Below are 17,942 nucleotides of genomic sequence, written 5' to 3'. Positions count from 1 at the left end.
GCTGCTTTTCTGGTCGCATGAGTAACTCCAGATTCTAAGTCCTCTAGGCAGTGCTGCAGCTGTGTCTGTGGTCACAGTGGTAATTGCTCATTCTTAGTCCTCTAGGCAGTGCTGCTAGCCGCTTCTGTGGTCTCATTGGTAATTCCTCAATGTATATCCTGTAGGCAATCTTGCAGCTGTCTCTCTGTTCCCAGTGGTAATTCCTCATTCTTAGTCCTCTAGACAGTGTCGCAGCTGCATCTCTGTTCCCAGTGGTAATTCCCTATATTTAGTCCTCTAGGAGGTGTAGCGTCACTGTTCCCAGTGGTAATTCCTCATTCTTAGTCCACTAGATAGTGCTGCAGCTATGTTTCTGTTCATACATCCACTCCACTCCAAACCGAAACACATATGTAAAAGACATCGTCATTTGCAGCAGTAGCTCTAGGTCTCAAAAATGCCAGACCTATTGCATTGCAAATGCTTGTGTAACAAGTTAACACTGCCTGGGCAAAAGGTTGACTTAACTTGTACCAGTTTAGCATGCAAATTTAGTAAAAAGCAACAGAAAGGTAGCCGTTACTTTTGCATAGGGCCTTCTACTGCACTGCAACACGTCACTTAGATTTTAGTACATTTTGTTTTGCTAAAATCTTTAGCTTATGCAGCAGATGACGAGTTATGTAGGAAATACATATATTTAGGGAAATGACGCAGAATCACATACTTCCAGTGGCCCTGTCTGTTACCCATAAAAGCAATTACCCATATTACCAGTGGAAACCACCCCAGTAGTGTAAATCTTCACTCCGGTGTCAGTGGCATCATAGTATTCATTGACTGGGAACCTGGATACCAGTGTCTTCGTAGAGTCCAAGGTGGTGGTCAAATGTGTGCCATCTGGGAGGATTAACAAAGAAGGCAACAGGAAACAAAGTCGGATTGGTCTTGATTCACGTAAGAAGATCCTGCATGTTTATCCTGAACTTAGCTTCTACGATGGTCAAATCCCTGGAATGAAGAAGTTAGAACTTTTTTTTATTTGAGAAGAAAATCATGTCAATTCAGGCATTCTTCGTCATCTAAACTACAGCATATTAACCCCTGATAGAAAACAGACCAACCAGTTGTCAGTGTACAGAAAGATGGGAATCCTTTACAAATGAAGATAAGCTACAGTTGGAGCCTCCACCATTGTGAAGACCCTTGGAGCTAAGCGGATACCAAGCGGAAGAACTCTGAACTGCCAGTGTTGATTCTGGATACAAATTCTCAGCAATTCCTAGTGGTAATTTCCAATCGGTGTGTGAAAATAAGCATCCGTCGAACCTGTAGAAGCCCAGAAATGATTTGTAGAAGCTAGGGGGACGATCCTCTGTCATGTCTCCATCTTGAATGGAATACTTATAAGCCACTTGTTGACGTTCTTGAGATCTATCAATTTTGAGAATTCTCTGGTCATCTGGGACACCAGGAAAACCATTGAGTAGACTCCGTTCTCTTTTAAATATCAGGACAGGAACTATTGCTTATTTTTCCACCAGAGCACATATTGCTTGCTTGATCAATCCTGTCTTTATTGGACACTTTAGCCAAGGCGTAAGGATCGTCCCCAAATCTGGAGGAAGAGAGTGGAATTATATCTCGTAATCTCTCCTAGTAATCATCAACAACTCATTATCTTTTCCATTGCACCAGAAAATGCAAAATTCCTCCTCCAGTTGGAAACTTCAGGGGATTTTTTGCCTGGGACTCAGCATAGCCAGGAAGAAGGGTCTTTCCCAGAAGTGTCCTGCTTCTGTTTCCAGGAGTATCAGCCAAAAAAAGGCCTTCCCTGGAGCTTGAAAATGTGTTGTAAAGGTTGGTGTTGTCGCATGGTTGTCAGAATGAAGATTTATATTTAGAAAAAACAGGCAACCTGAATTGCTAGCATCTGTAGCAATAAGTATGCTTTCTTACTTTGAAGGCGTTGTAATTTGTCCTCCACTTTGAGACCAAAGAGTCAAGCTCCTTCAAATGGCATCCACAAAGATGTGGACACTTGAGATGTTTTTACATTCCAGGCCTTTAATAATAGATTGGGACAAGCAGCTACTGATGCTCCATTAGCCAAAGTCGAAGCTCTCATCACATCAATTGATATATCAGGAAGAAATTCTATGAGGCCTTCCATGGTTTTTTGTTAATGCGGAACTTTCAGTACATCCTTGAATTGCCTTTAACAGACTCTTGGATTCTGAACAACTGAGAGGTGTAAGTCTGATAAACGCCTGCCCGAAGAGCAAGGTGAAAACCGGAATATACTTTTTTAAAAGGCTGAATAAACCTTTTACTCAGTGGGGTCTTTTTCAGAATATTTTCTTCAGTAATTGGCATTCTCCCATCAAGGATGGGCACAACAGAATCAACATAAATGGTGTCCAGTAATTTGGAATCATATCCTCCAAGGCATAGAGAGGTGACATAAATCCCAGTGCGTTCCTATTGGAGCAGAATCAAGACTGATTTGTATATGGCCAGGTCTAATCTGAGGGGACATGGTAGGCATAAAAACAGTGGGTCAGAAGGCTACCCAAACCGATTGCCTGTGATTAGACTTACTGCAAGCTTCCTCCCATCTGCTTTTGTGTGTTTGATGTAACGCCCTAAGTGGCCATGGGTGGGCCTGGATGTGGTTCTATTGCTCACTGTGCCACTGGAATTAATCTATACTCGACTAAAGAGCCCCAATTAGGGAGAAACTGGTCTTTGGTTTCTTGTGTTTGGGTTTGAAGAGGACTAGGCTTGCTAGTTCAGACTGGACTGTTCCTATTGGATCAAGACTGATTAGCATATAGCTGGGTGTAATTTGAGGTCGTGTGGTAGGCAAAAGAACGATGGGTTGGAATGCTACCACGAGTGATTGCCAGTGGTTAGACTTATTGCAAGCTTCCTCTCTTCACCTTTTTCGTGTTTCGTGTAGTGGCCAAGGGTGTACCCCGATGTGGTTCTTTCGCTTATTGTGCCACTGGAATCAAGCTATACCCAGCTGAAGAGCCCCAATCAGGGCAAAACTGGTCTTAGGCCTGACAGTTCGGGCCTGACTATTTCTATCAGAGTAGGATCGAGACTGATAAGCACATGCCTCGGTCTAATCTGAGGTGACATGGTGGACAAAAGAACGATGGGTTGGAATGTTACCCCATGCGATGCCAGTAGTTAGACTTATTGCAAGCATCCTCCCACTTCCTTTTGTGTGTTTGACTAGTTGGTGATATGCAAATGATAAATATTTGTTTAAATCCTATTTCTACACATTATTGTTTGTGCAAAGTATAGTTTTATCAGTTAAACTGGATTTCATTGTGTGGCAATTTCAATGGAAAATTTGCTGTCTGTAAATGTGTAATATTCAAAGTATTCTTAACTGCAAAATGTCACTTAAACATACATCTAACAACTGGAGACAGGAAAGACAATGGAGAGATGTATTTACCCTATTAGCTTGCATTAAAGTGGGGGCAATTTCAGGCAGTGGTGCAGGAACAGTTTTCAGAGTGGGCCTGCTGCTATCAATGTTACATCACTGAAATCTTAGGGATTTTGAAAAATCCATGTGTCACACAAAGTACAAGTATAGCAAATTGCTATGCACATTCAGAAGGAGAGTAGTAAGGGTGTGGTATGCATGCAGTGGTCATTTTGAGAACACACTGCTGCAAATATACTCCTAAAGCATGGTATGGTAGCATACTGGCACGTTTTGAGTATTGAGTGAACACTGTAGCACAGAAGAATCACACTTCTTAGTACTCTACTAAAGTACCACTTGACTTAGCAATATGAAATTCACAATATGACTTGATTGCAACACTTCTCATAACAAAGCTGTTAATCCCAAAAGAGGATATCTTCCTAGAGGCCCCAAGTTATTTTAAAAAAAAACGTCAAGCCACTGTTGGATTTCTAGCTAGGGTCTTTGTGCTATTTGCTTTACATAAGCAGAGTGGCCCTCTGTAATGTAATACACCTCCAGGGAATCCTGCCTCTGTAACCAACTGCAGCCATACTGAGGTGGGCAGGGGGAGGGGAGGTGACAAATTAAATTACAAGTCACAGCATACAAAGAGCTGTTGGCTAAAATGCCAAAGTTGGTTAACATAGTCACTCATGATAAATGGTCTCTTTTCCGCCATATAAAAAGCCAGACTATGTTCAAAGTGGAACATTACACATGGTCACTTGGCAAATATGAAAAAAATGTTTTTTACAATTTGACAACCGAGATCCTGAGGTGTAAAAAAAAGTCCAGAATTCAGGAGTTTTAAACTAAGATTTGGTGTTTAACCAGGTTCTCTGTTTCAAAATAGTTCTCCAAGATGTCATACTCATACTCCGTATGCGAGAAAGTAGGATAAGGGTACCAAATGAATCCATTTTACCAGCCACCGGTTTTCTAGTCATGGACTTTGCTTTTGTAATTGCTTTAGGCGAGTTAGTCCATTTGGTTCAATTCAAGTGCACAACTCCCAGAATGCTCTGATTAACACTTATTATGCACTGCACTCTGAAAAAGCAAAAGTTGTATTACTAAGTGGGATTTAGCACCTTGTTATTATTTCTTAAACAGAGGCCTAGGACTGGAAACCAGATTTCCCAGTGAAAAACTGAATCTTCTAGTAACATATGTGAGAAGTTCATGTAAATAGTCTTTGATAGGAGATGGATTGCATAACCCCCACACACAGTGGTCGTTGTAGTTTCAGGCATGTAATATGATTACAGTGTTTTTAAATCTACACATTTCTTCAAAATTATTTACTATACAGTCAGTAATGTTTTATGTTGTCAAAATATATGCAACCTCTATTAAGTTATAGTTGAACACACTGAGACCTTTGAGTTTCATCATCAGTAATTATTTTATAATAATAAATGACACACTTTTGTAATTTGGATAATAATCATGTTTGTATCTATTTGCTAATGCACATTCTGTATATTCAAACACATATGAATAACATTAACATGATTTTCCCAAGGCTGCCTCTTGTCTTAAGCACCTAGGGTGGGCTATAACTCTACCACTTTAAATAGGGTAGCCACAATCTATGATCTCCTCATGGACTTTGTCTGTACCTCTGTTTGTAGGCAAGCGGCCATGGAGATCACAGCTCGATACTGCAGGAAAGAGATGGAGCAGTATGGAGAGTGTGTGGCTTCCAAGCCCTCTTCATGGCAGCAGGATTGCCATGAGCTTAAAGTCAGTGTCGCACAGTGCACCTCTTCACAGTAAGTACAAGCAATTATTCTATTATTGTGTATGAATGAATGTGGGTTTTATAGAGCGCATAGTAACCCGGAAGCATCCCAGCGCTAAAAACCAAGACAGCAGATTCGGTGGGGTGACCAGGGAGAGAAGAGAAGGAGTGAATCAAGGGAAGAGGTGCGTTTTCAATAGTTTTCTGAAGCGGAGATGACTGGGTTCACTCCTGAGTTTGAGAGGTAGGGCGTTCCACATTTTAGCCGTGTTCACCGAGAATCGCCGACCTCCTGTGCGTGCCTTTTTTACTCTGTGGACTGTGATAAGGTGTTCGTGATCCGAGCGGAGAGGCCTTGTGGCTTTGTAGGGCGTGATTAGGTTTTTGAGAATGAGGGGGGCCTTGTCCTGTAGAAGTTTATGTGCCAGACAGAGGGCCTTGAATTTTATTCTTTCTCTTATTGGGAGCCAGTGCAGGAGTTTAAGAGCTGGTTTAGCCGAAGTTCTGGCCGGGGTGTTCGTGAGAAGCCGGGCAGCGGCGTTCTGAATTCGTTGTAATTTGTTCAGGGTGGCTTCGGGAGCTCCCAGGTAGATGGCGTTGCCATAATCCAGTCTGGAAAGGATCAGGCCTTGGATGAGCAGTTTCCGGGAGGTTTGTGGTAGCAGGGGCAGAATTTTTCTGACTGATCTGAGAAGGCCGAAGCAGATCCCAGCAGTTTGTTTTGCTTGGGTTTTGAAGGACAGGTCCTTCTCTATCCAGATCCCTAGGCTCTTAATCTCCTCTTTGGGAGTGGGTGGTTCTCCCAGACAGTTGGGCCAGAGGTTTGGGGGAAGGGTGGGCCCTTTGTGTCCGAGAAGCATGATCTCAGTTTTGGACCCGTTGAGTTTAAGGGCTGATTCGTTCATCCACATAAAGATTTCAGCGAGGCAGGTATGAAGGTTGGACGGTTCTAGGTTGGGATGAGATAGTGAGACTACCAGTTGGGTGTCATCGGCGTAGCTAATGATTTTTACTCCAAACGGGATGACCACTCCCTCCAGTGGGGACATGTAAACATTAAATAAAGTAGGGCTAAGGGATGAGCCTTGCGGTACTCCGCACTGGAGGGGAATCGCTGTGGAGCGGGTGTTGTTCTCCCAGACCTGGAAGGAGCGGTTGTTTAGGAATGACGTGAGCCATGCTAGAGCGGTTCTTTCCACCCTGATGTCTTTAAGTCGTTGGATGAGGACCTGGTGGTTGACAGTATCGAAGGCCACACTGAGGTCCAGGAGGATCACTGCCACTGATCCTCCTGCGTCCAAAATGCATCTGGTCTCCTCCACCACAGCCAGGAGGGCAGTGTCCGTGCCCTGACCAGGGCGGAATCCAGTCTGAGAGTTCCTAAGGAGGTTGTTAGACTCCAGGAAATGAGAAAGTTTTTTGTTCACTATTTTTTCCGTAATTTTGCTGACTCCGGGGAGGAGGGAGATAGGCCTGTAGTTGGCCAGGTCTGACGGGTCCAGGAGTGTTTTTTTTTGGAAGGGCTTTGACGACGGCGGCCTTCCAGCTGAGAGGGACCGTTCCCTGACACAGGGAAGAGTTGATGAGGTCAGCTAGGGGGAGGGAGATTGTGGATGCCACTTTTTTGAGGATGCGAATGGGCACCGGGTCGCTGGGAGTACCACTTTTAATTGTGGCAAGCGTTGTAAGGACCTCTTCTTCCGTTACCGGGCCGAGTGTATCTAGGCGAGTGTCTAGTTCTCCCGGCTGCGGAATGGAGTCTGATACAGGCTTGGGTAGACCGTTTGCGTCTACTCTGGGGTTAACTTGGGGCAGTGTAGCGAGGATCTTGTGGATTTTTTCGTCGAAGTATTTTGCCAGCTTGTGGCATTTGTCCTCGGAGGTGTTAGGAACTGGGGGAGGGTCAGGGACTTTGAGCAGTTCTTTCATGATGATAAAGGTTTCTCTAGCAGAGCTAGAGGACTTTTTTATTCTTTCATCAAAGAATTTGCTTTTGGTGTTGCGTAGGGCGGTTTTATATGTTCTCATGGAGGATCGGAAAGCGTCTTTTCTGGATATGGATCCGTCTTTCCTCCAGGCGCGCTCTATCTTTTTACATTCTTTTCGTAGCAGTTTGAGTTCAAGGGTGTACCATGGGGCGGGGTTGACTCTTTTGGCTCGTTTCAGGATGCTTATTTTATGGAGGAAAGAATCGAGTGGGAGGGTGAGCCAGGAATTGAATTGCGCATCTGCGGTTGCTGGATCTAGAGCTGGGGGGGGAAGAGACTGCATGTGTCTGTTGGCCCATTCTTCAGGCGAGAGTTTGGACCATCGTCTATCCGTGACCCGGATTTTGGGGGGTTGGGGTGGCGGGACGTTGGGATGCCAAGTGATGGGGACCAAGAAGTGGTCTGTCCACGGCAGTGGGAGGGGGAGAGCGGTTTTGAGGTCGTTGATATTGGTAAAAATGGGGTCGAGGAGGTGACCTTTGTCATGAGTAGCCTCTAAGTTCACTAGTCTTAGGTCGTAAGAGGTGAGATAGAGGAGGAGGTCGGAGGCTGTCAGGTCCTTGGGGTCTAGGAAGTGGAGATCGAGGTCTCCCAAGATTATGAAGTTAGGGGATGACGTAGCCATAGAGGTAACAGTTTCAACGAGGGCGCTAGAGAACTTGGGAGGGGCTCCCGGTGGGCGATATATGAGTAGCCCGGAGAGGGAGACTGTGGGTGAGATTTGAAAGGCGAAATGGCAGCTCTCGCAGTCTTCGATAGTGCCGTTGTTCGCTCTGCAAACAAAGTGCTCCCTATATATTATTGCCAGGCCACCTCCTCTGCCGAGGTCTGTTCTGAGAGTGGATTAGAAAGCCTTGAGGGAGGGCATTGACGATATCGGATTCTGCGTTGGGGGTGAGCCAAGTTTCCGTAAGGAACAGAATGTCAATTGTGAGATCCTGTATAAGGAGGTTTAACTCTAGGGAGTGTTTCGGAAGGGACCTACAGTTCAGGAGGCCAAGTTGCAAGCCGTGGCGTCCTACCGTGATGTGGGCTGGGTTGCAGAGATCGCAGTTGGTAAAGGGTTTCCCTCCTTTGTGGGTATAGTTGCAGTTTGCGTTTTTCATGGGGTTGAGTGAGAGGAGGTTTTCTTGGGTGTAGCTGAGATGATCCTTGATGGATTTGGGCATAGAGTCAGGGCCTAGGGCCGGCTGGGCCCGGACGGGCACAGACGGGCTTACCTTTGGCGCGCTGACGGCGCGTCCGCTGCGCGTCCGGGTGAGGCACATTATGAAGGGTGGAGGGCGTGGCCTCTGGAGGTGGGCGTGGCCTCGCTACCCTGTAATGGCGGCTATCTAATTCCCCAAAGCGCCGCGGCAGCGTTCAGATCGGCTGCGCGGTGAGGCTTTGGTGATGAAGGAGGGGGGACAAGTGCTAAAGAAAAGGTGAGAAATAACACAAGTTAAAAGCAGTTTTTATAAAATATTGGTGCTCAAATACGGCGAAGTGTCTCCCGGCTTTCCGCCTCAGGAGCTGTCAGGCTAATGCGTGCAGAGGAGCGGCGCGACTTGTATAGCGAGGAAGGGAAGTGGGCGTGGCCTCTGGAGGTGGGCGTGGCCTCGCTACCCTGTAATGGCGGCTGTCTAATTCCCCAAAGCGCCGCGGCAGCGTTCAGATCGGCTGCGCGGTGAGGCTTTGGTGATGAATGAGGGGGGACAAGTGCTCAAGAAAAGGTGAGAAATAACACAAGTTAAAAGCAGTTTTTAAAAAATATTGGTGCTCAAATACAGCGAAGTGTCTCCCTGCTTTCCGCCTCAGGAGCTGTCAGACAATTGTTCACTGAAAGGACAACATGATCTGTGATTACGATTGACTTTGGTGCTTACTATTCGGATGCAGAGACATTTTTGGTGAAGTCCACTGAAACGTGTTGCACATATTTATTTATCATGTGGACAAAATGTCTTACAAGATGGGGTAACAGTACACATGAAAGTATTAAGATGATGATTCAGAAACTGTTACAGCCGGGGAAAGAGTTGAGTTCACGAGACAGTACATTATTAGTGCAACCTCCGCATGGATTATTAAACTAGCATGCTGAATGACAGCCTTCTTTGAGAATGAGGAATGCCATTAAAAAGATCTGATTGTGTTGTGGATGTTTCTGGCATAGGAGGACAGAGATGATGTGGATCTCTGCACCAGTAGTTGGGCATTCCAGGTCAGCACAAACCTCGACGTTTGAAGGAGGGGCATCACGCATTGAGTGAAGATGGATGTTTGGATTGTAAAAGTGGAGATTGATTGACTGGGTTGAACACCAAATAGTGGAATTTGAAGATGGCTCTAGTTTGTGCCCAGACCCACTACGCTTGTTGGGGGAAGGAAGATTTGAAGGTTATATTAAAGGTTGAATTTGCTACAAGTGTTGTAATTAAGGGCTTTCTTGTGGGCTGCATGGTGAGTAATGTGTCAGCCCAATAGTCAAGCTCATTCAGGATGCACCTGCTGATGAGGGTCTAGATCTATCCGTGTCTATTGCACACTATGCTGGATGCCTGGTCCCCTCCAGATCTCCACAATAACTACTGCTTATGTGGCTCATTTCATTTATATTAATTGTATGAAAAATCAACGTTTGGGGATTTCCTGAAAACTGGGCCCTACCTTTCCCTCCTGCACCTTTGTTGGACAAACCTGGTGGACAAAGTTGAATGTGATTAGCTGGGTCAAGCCAGACACAATAGATGATATGATTGAAGCCAAACTTGTGACTATCAAACTGAAGCCATAGTTTTTTAGCCCATGTTGAGACATTGGAGAGTTTAGGAAGAACGGGAAGCTTTTGAGAAGCTTTAGAGAATCTTGCTCAATGTGGTTTTCCAAATTGAGCATTGGGAAATAGAGTGTTACCCTAAGATGCATCATGCAAAACAAGTTTAAGTTTGTGGTGGGAGTTTGGATGGAGAAGAGGACCATTGTATTCCCATCAGTGCGGTTGTAGGAGAACTCTCAAAGCCGGTATGATGTTACCTAAGTGAAGCCATTCATAGTACGCAAAGTCGGTACCATGTATTGAGTTTTGGGAGAGGGCCATAGAGAGGACAGTGAAAGAGGAACTTCGGGGCATATCAGACCTTTTGCAAAATCCTTCCGCTTCATTATCAAACTACTACATTTTTTAAAATATGCACTCTTCTAAAGTAAATGTGAAATGTGTTTTGTATAAACAATTTTTTAAATATTAATTAATTATTTTGCATGCAAATCCTTTCAAGTATTTAGGTAAAAAAATAACTAAAACTGAATTGTGACATGCTTATGGGGTGAATACTAACGTACTGCATGATGGAGGAGGTCTAGCGGAAAGGCGTTTGTGATCATATGCCATGATTTTATTTTATCAACTGCAAATTCTTTTTCTTTTTTTGTACCAAAAAGAATGGATGCTTTAAAAAAGTGACAACATTTATGTCTGTCTGACTTACCAGTGGTGTTGTGGGAGGCACGAGTTGTAAATTTCAGCTGATTTTGTGAAAAAAGATTTTTAATGAATTAAGATCCTAATGTACAAAGGTATTTTACGGTTGCAAATCCTGCCATTCTCTGAATAACACCATTTGAGACTGCAAATGCCTGAGTCTAAAAAGTATTTCTAACTCGTAAAAAGAGCTTGTGCGCCTCTGTCACAATCTTAAACAGGAGGAGGCATGAAAGGGGTATCCCTCTCCTATCTATGTGCGATTCAGAAAATAATGTGTCAATGATTTATGACCGCTGTTGTTGTAAACCATTGCTCAGATACCAATATCTCAAAAGGAGGGGGTGTCTGATTTGCAAAGGAGAGGCTGTCCCCAGGGGGTACCTTCTCCTTACTGAATTGTGTCAGAGGACTTGGGAGGGACAGGTAGTACTCAAGAGGAGCATAGTCTGATCCCCTCGATGTCGTCCCAGATGGTTCCCATTTTGAAAAATAAAATGCTTTAATGGTCAAGGGCTACTTTAAACATATGTTTCCCACTTTGGAAAATGCAGAGGTGTTGGTCTGTGGTCCCTTGAAAGCCTTCATCTTTACATTTGCCGTCAAACTGAGGGCCTCACAATTAGTGACCTGTCAAATTAATATTTATTTGGCAGGTCATCTTGAGATTCCCTGCAAATGTACAATTTGAAATGTGCGACCTAGGTCACACCACAAATTATATTTCCATTAGGGAAGCCGTTGGTGTGCAAATTGCACAGTGCTGGTTTGCACATGGAAATAGTACATTGGACCCTGTATTCAAGAGACTTGTGTTGCGTGCCAAGTAGCCGTGTGTAACGCTCACGTTGCTTCTTGTTTGTACTCCCTCAGCCCTATTATTCAGCGGATCCGGCAGGAGTGTGCAGAGCCCTTTGTGGCGTTCGAGCAGTGCCTGAAGCAGAATCAGTCATCAGCCGTCAACTGCGCTGAACACGTCACTAAATTCCTAACATGTGCAGAGAGTGTGAAGGTGGTGACTTAAAGAAGGTAGAGTTGCAAAACCTATTGTGCCTATGTTGATGTCATATTGTTCCTGGAGCCGCTCCATGACAAGGCCCAATGTACATTCATAAACTACCCCAAATGCACATAAAGGAGATTTTCGTAGGTGGTTAACGGTTGGAAGTCCTCATTTTATGTAAGACACAGTAGGGAATATTGGCTTTCTTAGCTTTCAGATGTATTTACAGTAGCCACAAAAACAAAGGAATGGAAAGGTAAAACAACATTTCCCAGCAATCCCATGCTGTGAAACTGCAGGATGAGAGAGAATAAACCAATCAGCCACAATCCTAATCCTTAAGTATTAGTCAATGTCAACCTGAGGCTTCTTTTCTTGATCCAGGCCAACTCAACAGGGGCGGCTCCTCTGCAATGGCAGAGAAGCGTCGCCTCACTGGCTCAGAGCCAGCAAGTGAAAATTAAATGATACTTTACTTTTGTTTTATTTTTCACTTGCCAACTCTGAGCCAGGTTGTGCAGGGAGGGGCAGAGCATGGGAGGGGGGAGGAAGAGTGCTATGTGCACTTCTAAGTGCAAATGTGTGTTTTGCGGGTCGTCTCAGGTTGGCCAAACACACATGCGCACTTGGGTTTCTCCAACCCGGCTGCATTGAGCAGCCAGGCTGGAGAAACCTCACAGACTCCCTGACCCTTAGCGGAGCATCTCATCAGCCCTCTCAGGCCAATCCCCGCTCTGCCTACTAGCAGGAGAGCAGCGCAGGCGATTGGATGGGAGTCTGTGACGTTGCCCCAGTGCCTGCTGGGACAAAGAAGTCCACAAGGCACGATGCGAGGCTGGGGACGGCCGGCAGGTTACGGTAAGTGTTTTTTGCGTCCTCCTCCCGCGCTCCCTCCACTTGCCTCACCACCTCGTAATTGTGTCGGCTGCCACTTCAACTCAAAATTCATGAAGAAAAGACCATCCAGAGAAGAAATCCAAAAAGAAACAATATCATTTTGCTCATCATCCATACAAAGTTCTCGAAATTACTTATAGAAAAGAAGTAAGAAGTTAAGGGACAGAAAAATGAATCTTGGTTGTAATAAAGACCGTGGCGGTATAACATTGGCATCTGTCTCTTTAGTAAAATAAGGGCTTTTCCCTGCAAAACAGCTGGGAAAATCTGCATTTTATGGCGAGACCAGAGGCCCTATTATGCTTGTGTAAAGCACATTTACTTCTCACAAAGAAGGATTAGCCACCAGCTTTTAATAAAATGTTCTGAATGTAGAGACTTTAAACCCCTCAACCAATCTAAGAAGGTCTTCAAAACTTGCCCTGTCCCAAACAGCTCTAGAAGCCTTAGTCCCTCTGGCTGAATGGGCACCAGAAGTTTCAGTGTCCACCCCGCCAAAGGCATCCATTATACCCATCTGGCTGAGGTTGAAGACGAAAATGGACAAAAGATTTGTGAAAAGAACACAACAATTTAGGGTAGGACTTTCTTAAATAAACCATTTTAAGTTCAAATTCCTCTAAGCGTCATAAACCATAATTTCGGCGACAAGGAAAACATGGTTAATTAACTGAAACATATATTTTTTTAAACTTTTTGAAGGTGAATAGTGCTTATAAAATAGCTAAGGTCCTGATACACTTTTAAAGTAGACCAACAAAATAAGATAGTCAACTTTATGGATGATATTTTAAGGGAGAATGCATTGGAATCTGGCCAAGTGTGGAATAATTACTAGATTAACATCTCATCAGGATGAATAAATATGAGTTAGGCCAATTGGAAAATCCTAATAATCACCATTACTTTTCAGTGTCCAAAACGCCAAAGCAACCGAAATAATCAAAGGCTTTGTGTTCGAGCACTCCCAGCTCTACAACATCAGATCATGTTAATCTGTCTGTTTCTCCTGATTTATTGTTGAATTCCCCAGTGAGCATCTCCGAGGATTATGTTTACATCTCGAGATCCCTGCAGAGTCTTGAAAATATTCTGGCATCTAATCTGTTCTAGGAAAACATTAGTATTGTGGATGGGCTTCCTGCCTATGAGGGCATTCATATTGAGGCTGTCCCCTCTGGCCCTGTTTAGGCCCCAGGAGAACCCAGCAAAGTTTTCTCAATTTTTAATAAAGCTATGAGGTCCATCCCTGAAGGCACAACCCATGAGTTAGACCTGCAGCATACATGCAAGAGGGTTAAGTTATAATGAACAAAAGAGCAACAAAACGAAGATTGAAAGGAATGTGCTGAGAATATCTAAGAAAAGAACAAGAAAGATTACATTTTAACATGTGGGCATATACTCTGATACCGTGGTGCCACTTGAATCTGCCACTATCCCCAGGATCGAGCAACCTATGGTGCTGCCTCAATGCCAGTCTAGTATGGGATTCGGACATTAGGGTGATACTAAGACCCACTCAGGCTGATCATGATATACCCATGGCTTCCTGTGTGGAGGAGTTTCACTTCGGCAGAGTTGGAGTGGTAAAGTCAGTCTGGAAGAGACACTTGGTGGAAGTTAAAATCCGCCGCCAGTTCTACCGATGATGGCGTCTAGGTCCTCCAATCTGTAGATATTTTTGCTGACTCTGAGTCAGAAAGATTGCTCAATTGATTTTGTATTTTATCTCAACTGTACTCAATCCCTCAGCTAGGACAGCTCTCTGAGTTACAGCCTAAACCCTGGAAGTTATCAGCAGCTTGGCTGTTTGTATGGGTTTACTTTCACTCCAGGGTGGTGGCGGAAGAAGTTTTGAAATTTTTGGATGAGCTTAGGCGATCATGCTTTGATATCCATGCTTCTCCTACCCCACCGCAGGCTTTCCTCAATTTCAGTTAATGGCCACCAAGAGGCACCCCTTCTAATAATGGTCCCCCGGCCCTGATTGTGGGAGGCCAGGGGAAGTTGGCCTTGAGAAGATCCTAGTGGTGAAAACGGATGAGGGTAGACAAATCTTCACTAACCGGGTGGGGTTATCTGGAAGGCAGGAGTATGCTTGGAACTAGATTGCGGGGACCATCAATGCAAAAACAGAGTTCTCGAAATCCCTCTTTCAGAGATCCTGATGATAATGGGGTAAGTCTTCTGTCTTGGAACATAGCTGGCATGAAAAGGAACCTGGAGTCACTCTTGCAGGTCATCAAGATCAACAAAGTGGTGATAGCAGCCATTCTGTTCTATCCAGTGATTCTCCAAACTGTACTGTTGTATCTGTATCGGGGCTTCCCTCTTTTAAGACCGGTAGGGGGGGATATAAAGTGATGTCCTGATCGGAGTAAAGGGGACTGTATGGGATCCCCCTATCTGATTCTCATTAACAAATATTTCTCCCCGAAATGTGATTAAAATATTTTATCCCTGGAATTTGCATTGTTGTTGGGTCAGACCCAAGGGCTGTTTCCCTGTGTTCTCATCCTTGTGATGGGGGATTTTAATGAAAAATGTCCACCTAGGCAGACGAGGGACTTCATTTAAAGGGATAAAGATTTGGCATTGAATGTTCCCTGTCATGTCTTGGGGAGTCAGAGAAGGGCAGGCAATTGGGGATCCTACTTAATAGCTGAAATACGTCCATAAGGAATGGTAGTTGTCCTGGAGATCAGCCGTCGTTTGATAATGGGAGGCTGACATCCCTGATCGATTATGTGATAATATCTTCTGATCATTTTGGTATGGTGAAGGATCTTTTTGTAGGTGACCTCGAGGGTAGTGACCATAAACCCCTTGTCCTCACGCTATCTATGGGGACTAAGACCAGAGAGACGTGGCCCAATAGCTGGCCCCTGCATTGTAAAAAGATGCCTAGACTTTTGTGGTCATCTAAATTAAAACGGCGTGTTATAAATGGTCTGAGGGGGTTACTTACGGAGCAACCCAATGCACCTTTACACCACACAGTAAAGGCTTTTGAAACCCTTATTTCCTCCATGAGGGATTGGGCGGCATCAGGCTTTGAAAGGGGCTGGGTCAGAATGGACCTTTTTAGGTCAAAGTTTTGCTCAATAGTAACATAAGTGATGCATTTAGAGCAGGCGGGGAGATGAGGGAGAGCCTGATCAAACAACTTAGGAAAGCATTTCGGAAGGAAATGCAGCAAATTAAGGGGAGGGAAAAAGAGAACCTTTGGACAAAGGCCATCTCTTTCCTGCGTACTGGCAACCTTAAGGGCATTTGACGCATCTCTAACTGCATACTTGGGCTTGTCACACATATCACAGCAGTGTCAAAGATGTTTAAGGAGCAACTGCAAACTGAATTTCAGGTTCCAGGAAGATTATTAACGTTTCTTTGCAAACAGAAATAGTACCGAAAAATTCTAAATATACTGTTGTGAAGCCTCGACTAAAGAAACCATTAGTAGATTCTGAAGATTTATCAAATTATCGTCCCATCTCCGTTTTACTTTTTTTTTTTTTTTTGCTAAGCTTTTGACAAGATCAGTCTTCCTGCAGTTAAATGCCTATGTGGACTCAAATGATATATAGCATCATTTCCAGGTGGATTTCAGACCAAGCATCAGTATGGAGGCAGGCATTGCAACATTGGATTATTTGCGACAGTGTAGAGATGATCACTTGCTAGAAGCCCTGGTCCTGTTGGACCTATCTGTGGCCTTCGTCACCCTGAGTCTGCGGATCCACCTAGACTATCTAAGGAGAGTTGGTGTCCAAGGTCTGGTATGGGGATAGATTCATTATTTCTTGATTTTGTAACATATAGGTTTGGTGTGATTGAATATGGGAGGGTTTTCATCAACTCGGCCAGAATGTTGTGCAGTCCATCAGGGATCAATGCTGTTCCCTTTGTTATTTGATCTTTACGTGGACTCTTTAGGAGAGCTGATAGCAAATCTTTTTAAGAAGCTCAAAGGACCTAAATATTATGGCAATTATCTAGTTGGTCCAGGTGGAAAAATGGATGCATGGCGATCATTTGAAATTAAATAATAAAACAGAGTTTCTTTGTCCTCTTAAATGCGCTTATTTTTGGAATCTGCCATTTTTGCCTATTCTCTTGGTCTTAAGCTGTTGCCAGTACTATGGGTCAAGAACCTAGGATTCAAACCAGACTCCAATCTGTCATTATAGAGCAAATTAAGTCTCTGGTGAACTCCTGTTTGTTCCAATTGTGAACACTAAAGAGGCTATTAGGCCTCGTTGGTTTTCCTTATAACGTGCAAATTCTCAATACGTTCATTGCCACTAGGTTAGATAATTGCAGCACAATTTATCTAGATCTACCAGACTATCTATTCCACAGCCTGGAATTGATACAAAACTATGCGGCCAGTTTGACATTGTGTCTAAAGTCTTTATATTTGGCACATAAACCCATGTATTCTAAAAGACAAAATGCCAGTCAGTCAGTGATACTTTATTCGATAAAAAATTTCATCATAAAAGTAATATACATGCTACAAAATACAATATAAATCATCAATAAAATTTGTACAACAAAAGTCACATAAAAATTCTCAGTACAGAAAATACAAGTTAAAATTCATCAGTTTTACTCTGCGTTTGTCAGCATAACTACTCATTTCCCCTACTAAATAAATAACAGGGGCCACCAACCTAGCCCATGAGCCATTCCTTCATTGTGACGTCCCGGCCTGCAAGGTGAGTGCGAGCTTTAGTCTCCTCATACGGATCACCCAAGCACTTCCGATAAATTTGGCGACTCCACACACCATTGATGAGGAGGATGTATCGGTACAGAGAACTCGCAGGGCCATTGCGTGACATCGAAGGCCCAGGCCCCTGCATAAAGGTTTTAGCCATATCCTTCTAGATACTCTGTAAGCCGGGCAAGCAAACATAAAATGCGCCACAGATTCAATAGGGGCTGCACAGCACGGGCACCCCTTTGATAAACTACCTTGTGCATTCCACCCGAAGGTAAAGGCATTTACAGGGAGGGTTCCATACCTAACTTTTAAGTATAATGATCTGTCCAGTGGTTTCTCGATGTAATCGAGGAGTAGTTCAAATTGGCATGACCCCTTTATTTCTAGAAACTGCTCGGTGAGAGAACCCACAGCACCTCTACGCAAGCTCTCCAGCTGGACCCACTCCCAATAAAGCTTCTTGATGACTAATTTGGGTGGCGGGGATTGACTCTTCCATAAATCACTTAGGCCTATAAGTCCCACCAGCTGCCGTAGGTTACTCAACCACTTAATCCTGTTGCCTTTATCCAACAAGATAAGTTCATCCAATGCAGCAGCATAGCTCTTGAGCTCCTCAGTCCTTCTCAGCCGTACCCAA

The 17,942-nt window shown here is 44.1% G+C and overlaps 1 protein-coding gene across 1 annotated transcript in view; it reads left to right on the top strand.

The window, feature by feature from the left end:
* The window catches only part of CHCHD5 (coiled-coil-helix-coiled-coil-helix domain containing 5), a 44,833-nt gene that overhangs the window by 12,632 nt on the left and 14,259 nt on the right, over window positions 1-17,942 (top strand). Inside the window, exons 2-3 of the mRNA XM_085654253.1 lie at window positions 5,110-5,250; window positions 11,544-11,699. Coding sequence (XP_085510379.1) covers window positions 5,110-5,250; window positions 11,544-11,694 — 292 coding nt within the window. The 3' untranslated portion in view covers window positions 11,695-11,699. The remainder of the gene's footprint in view (window positions 1-5,109; window positions 5,251-11,543; window positions 11,700-17,942) is intronic.

The sequence above is a fragment of the Triturus cristatus genome, chromosome 4_1 (assembly GCF_964204655.1).
Source record: "Triturus cristatus chromosome 4_1, aTriCri1.1, whole genome shotgun sequence".
Lineage (NCBI taxonomy): Eukaryota > Metazoa > Chordata > Amphibia > Caudata > Salamandridae > Triturus > Triturus cristatus.
The sequence above is the reverse complement of the archived record's forward strand: the minus strand, read 5'-3'. Positions and strand labels throughout refer to the sequence as shown.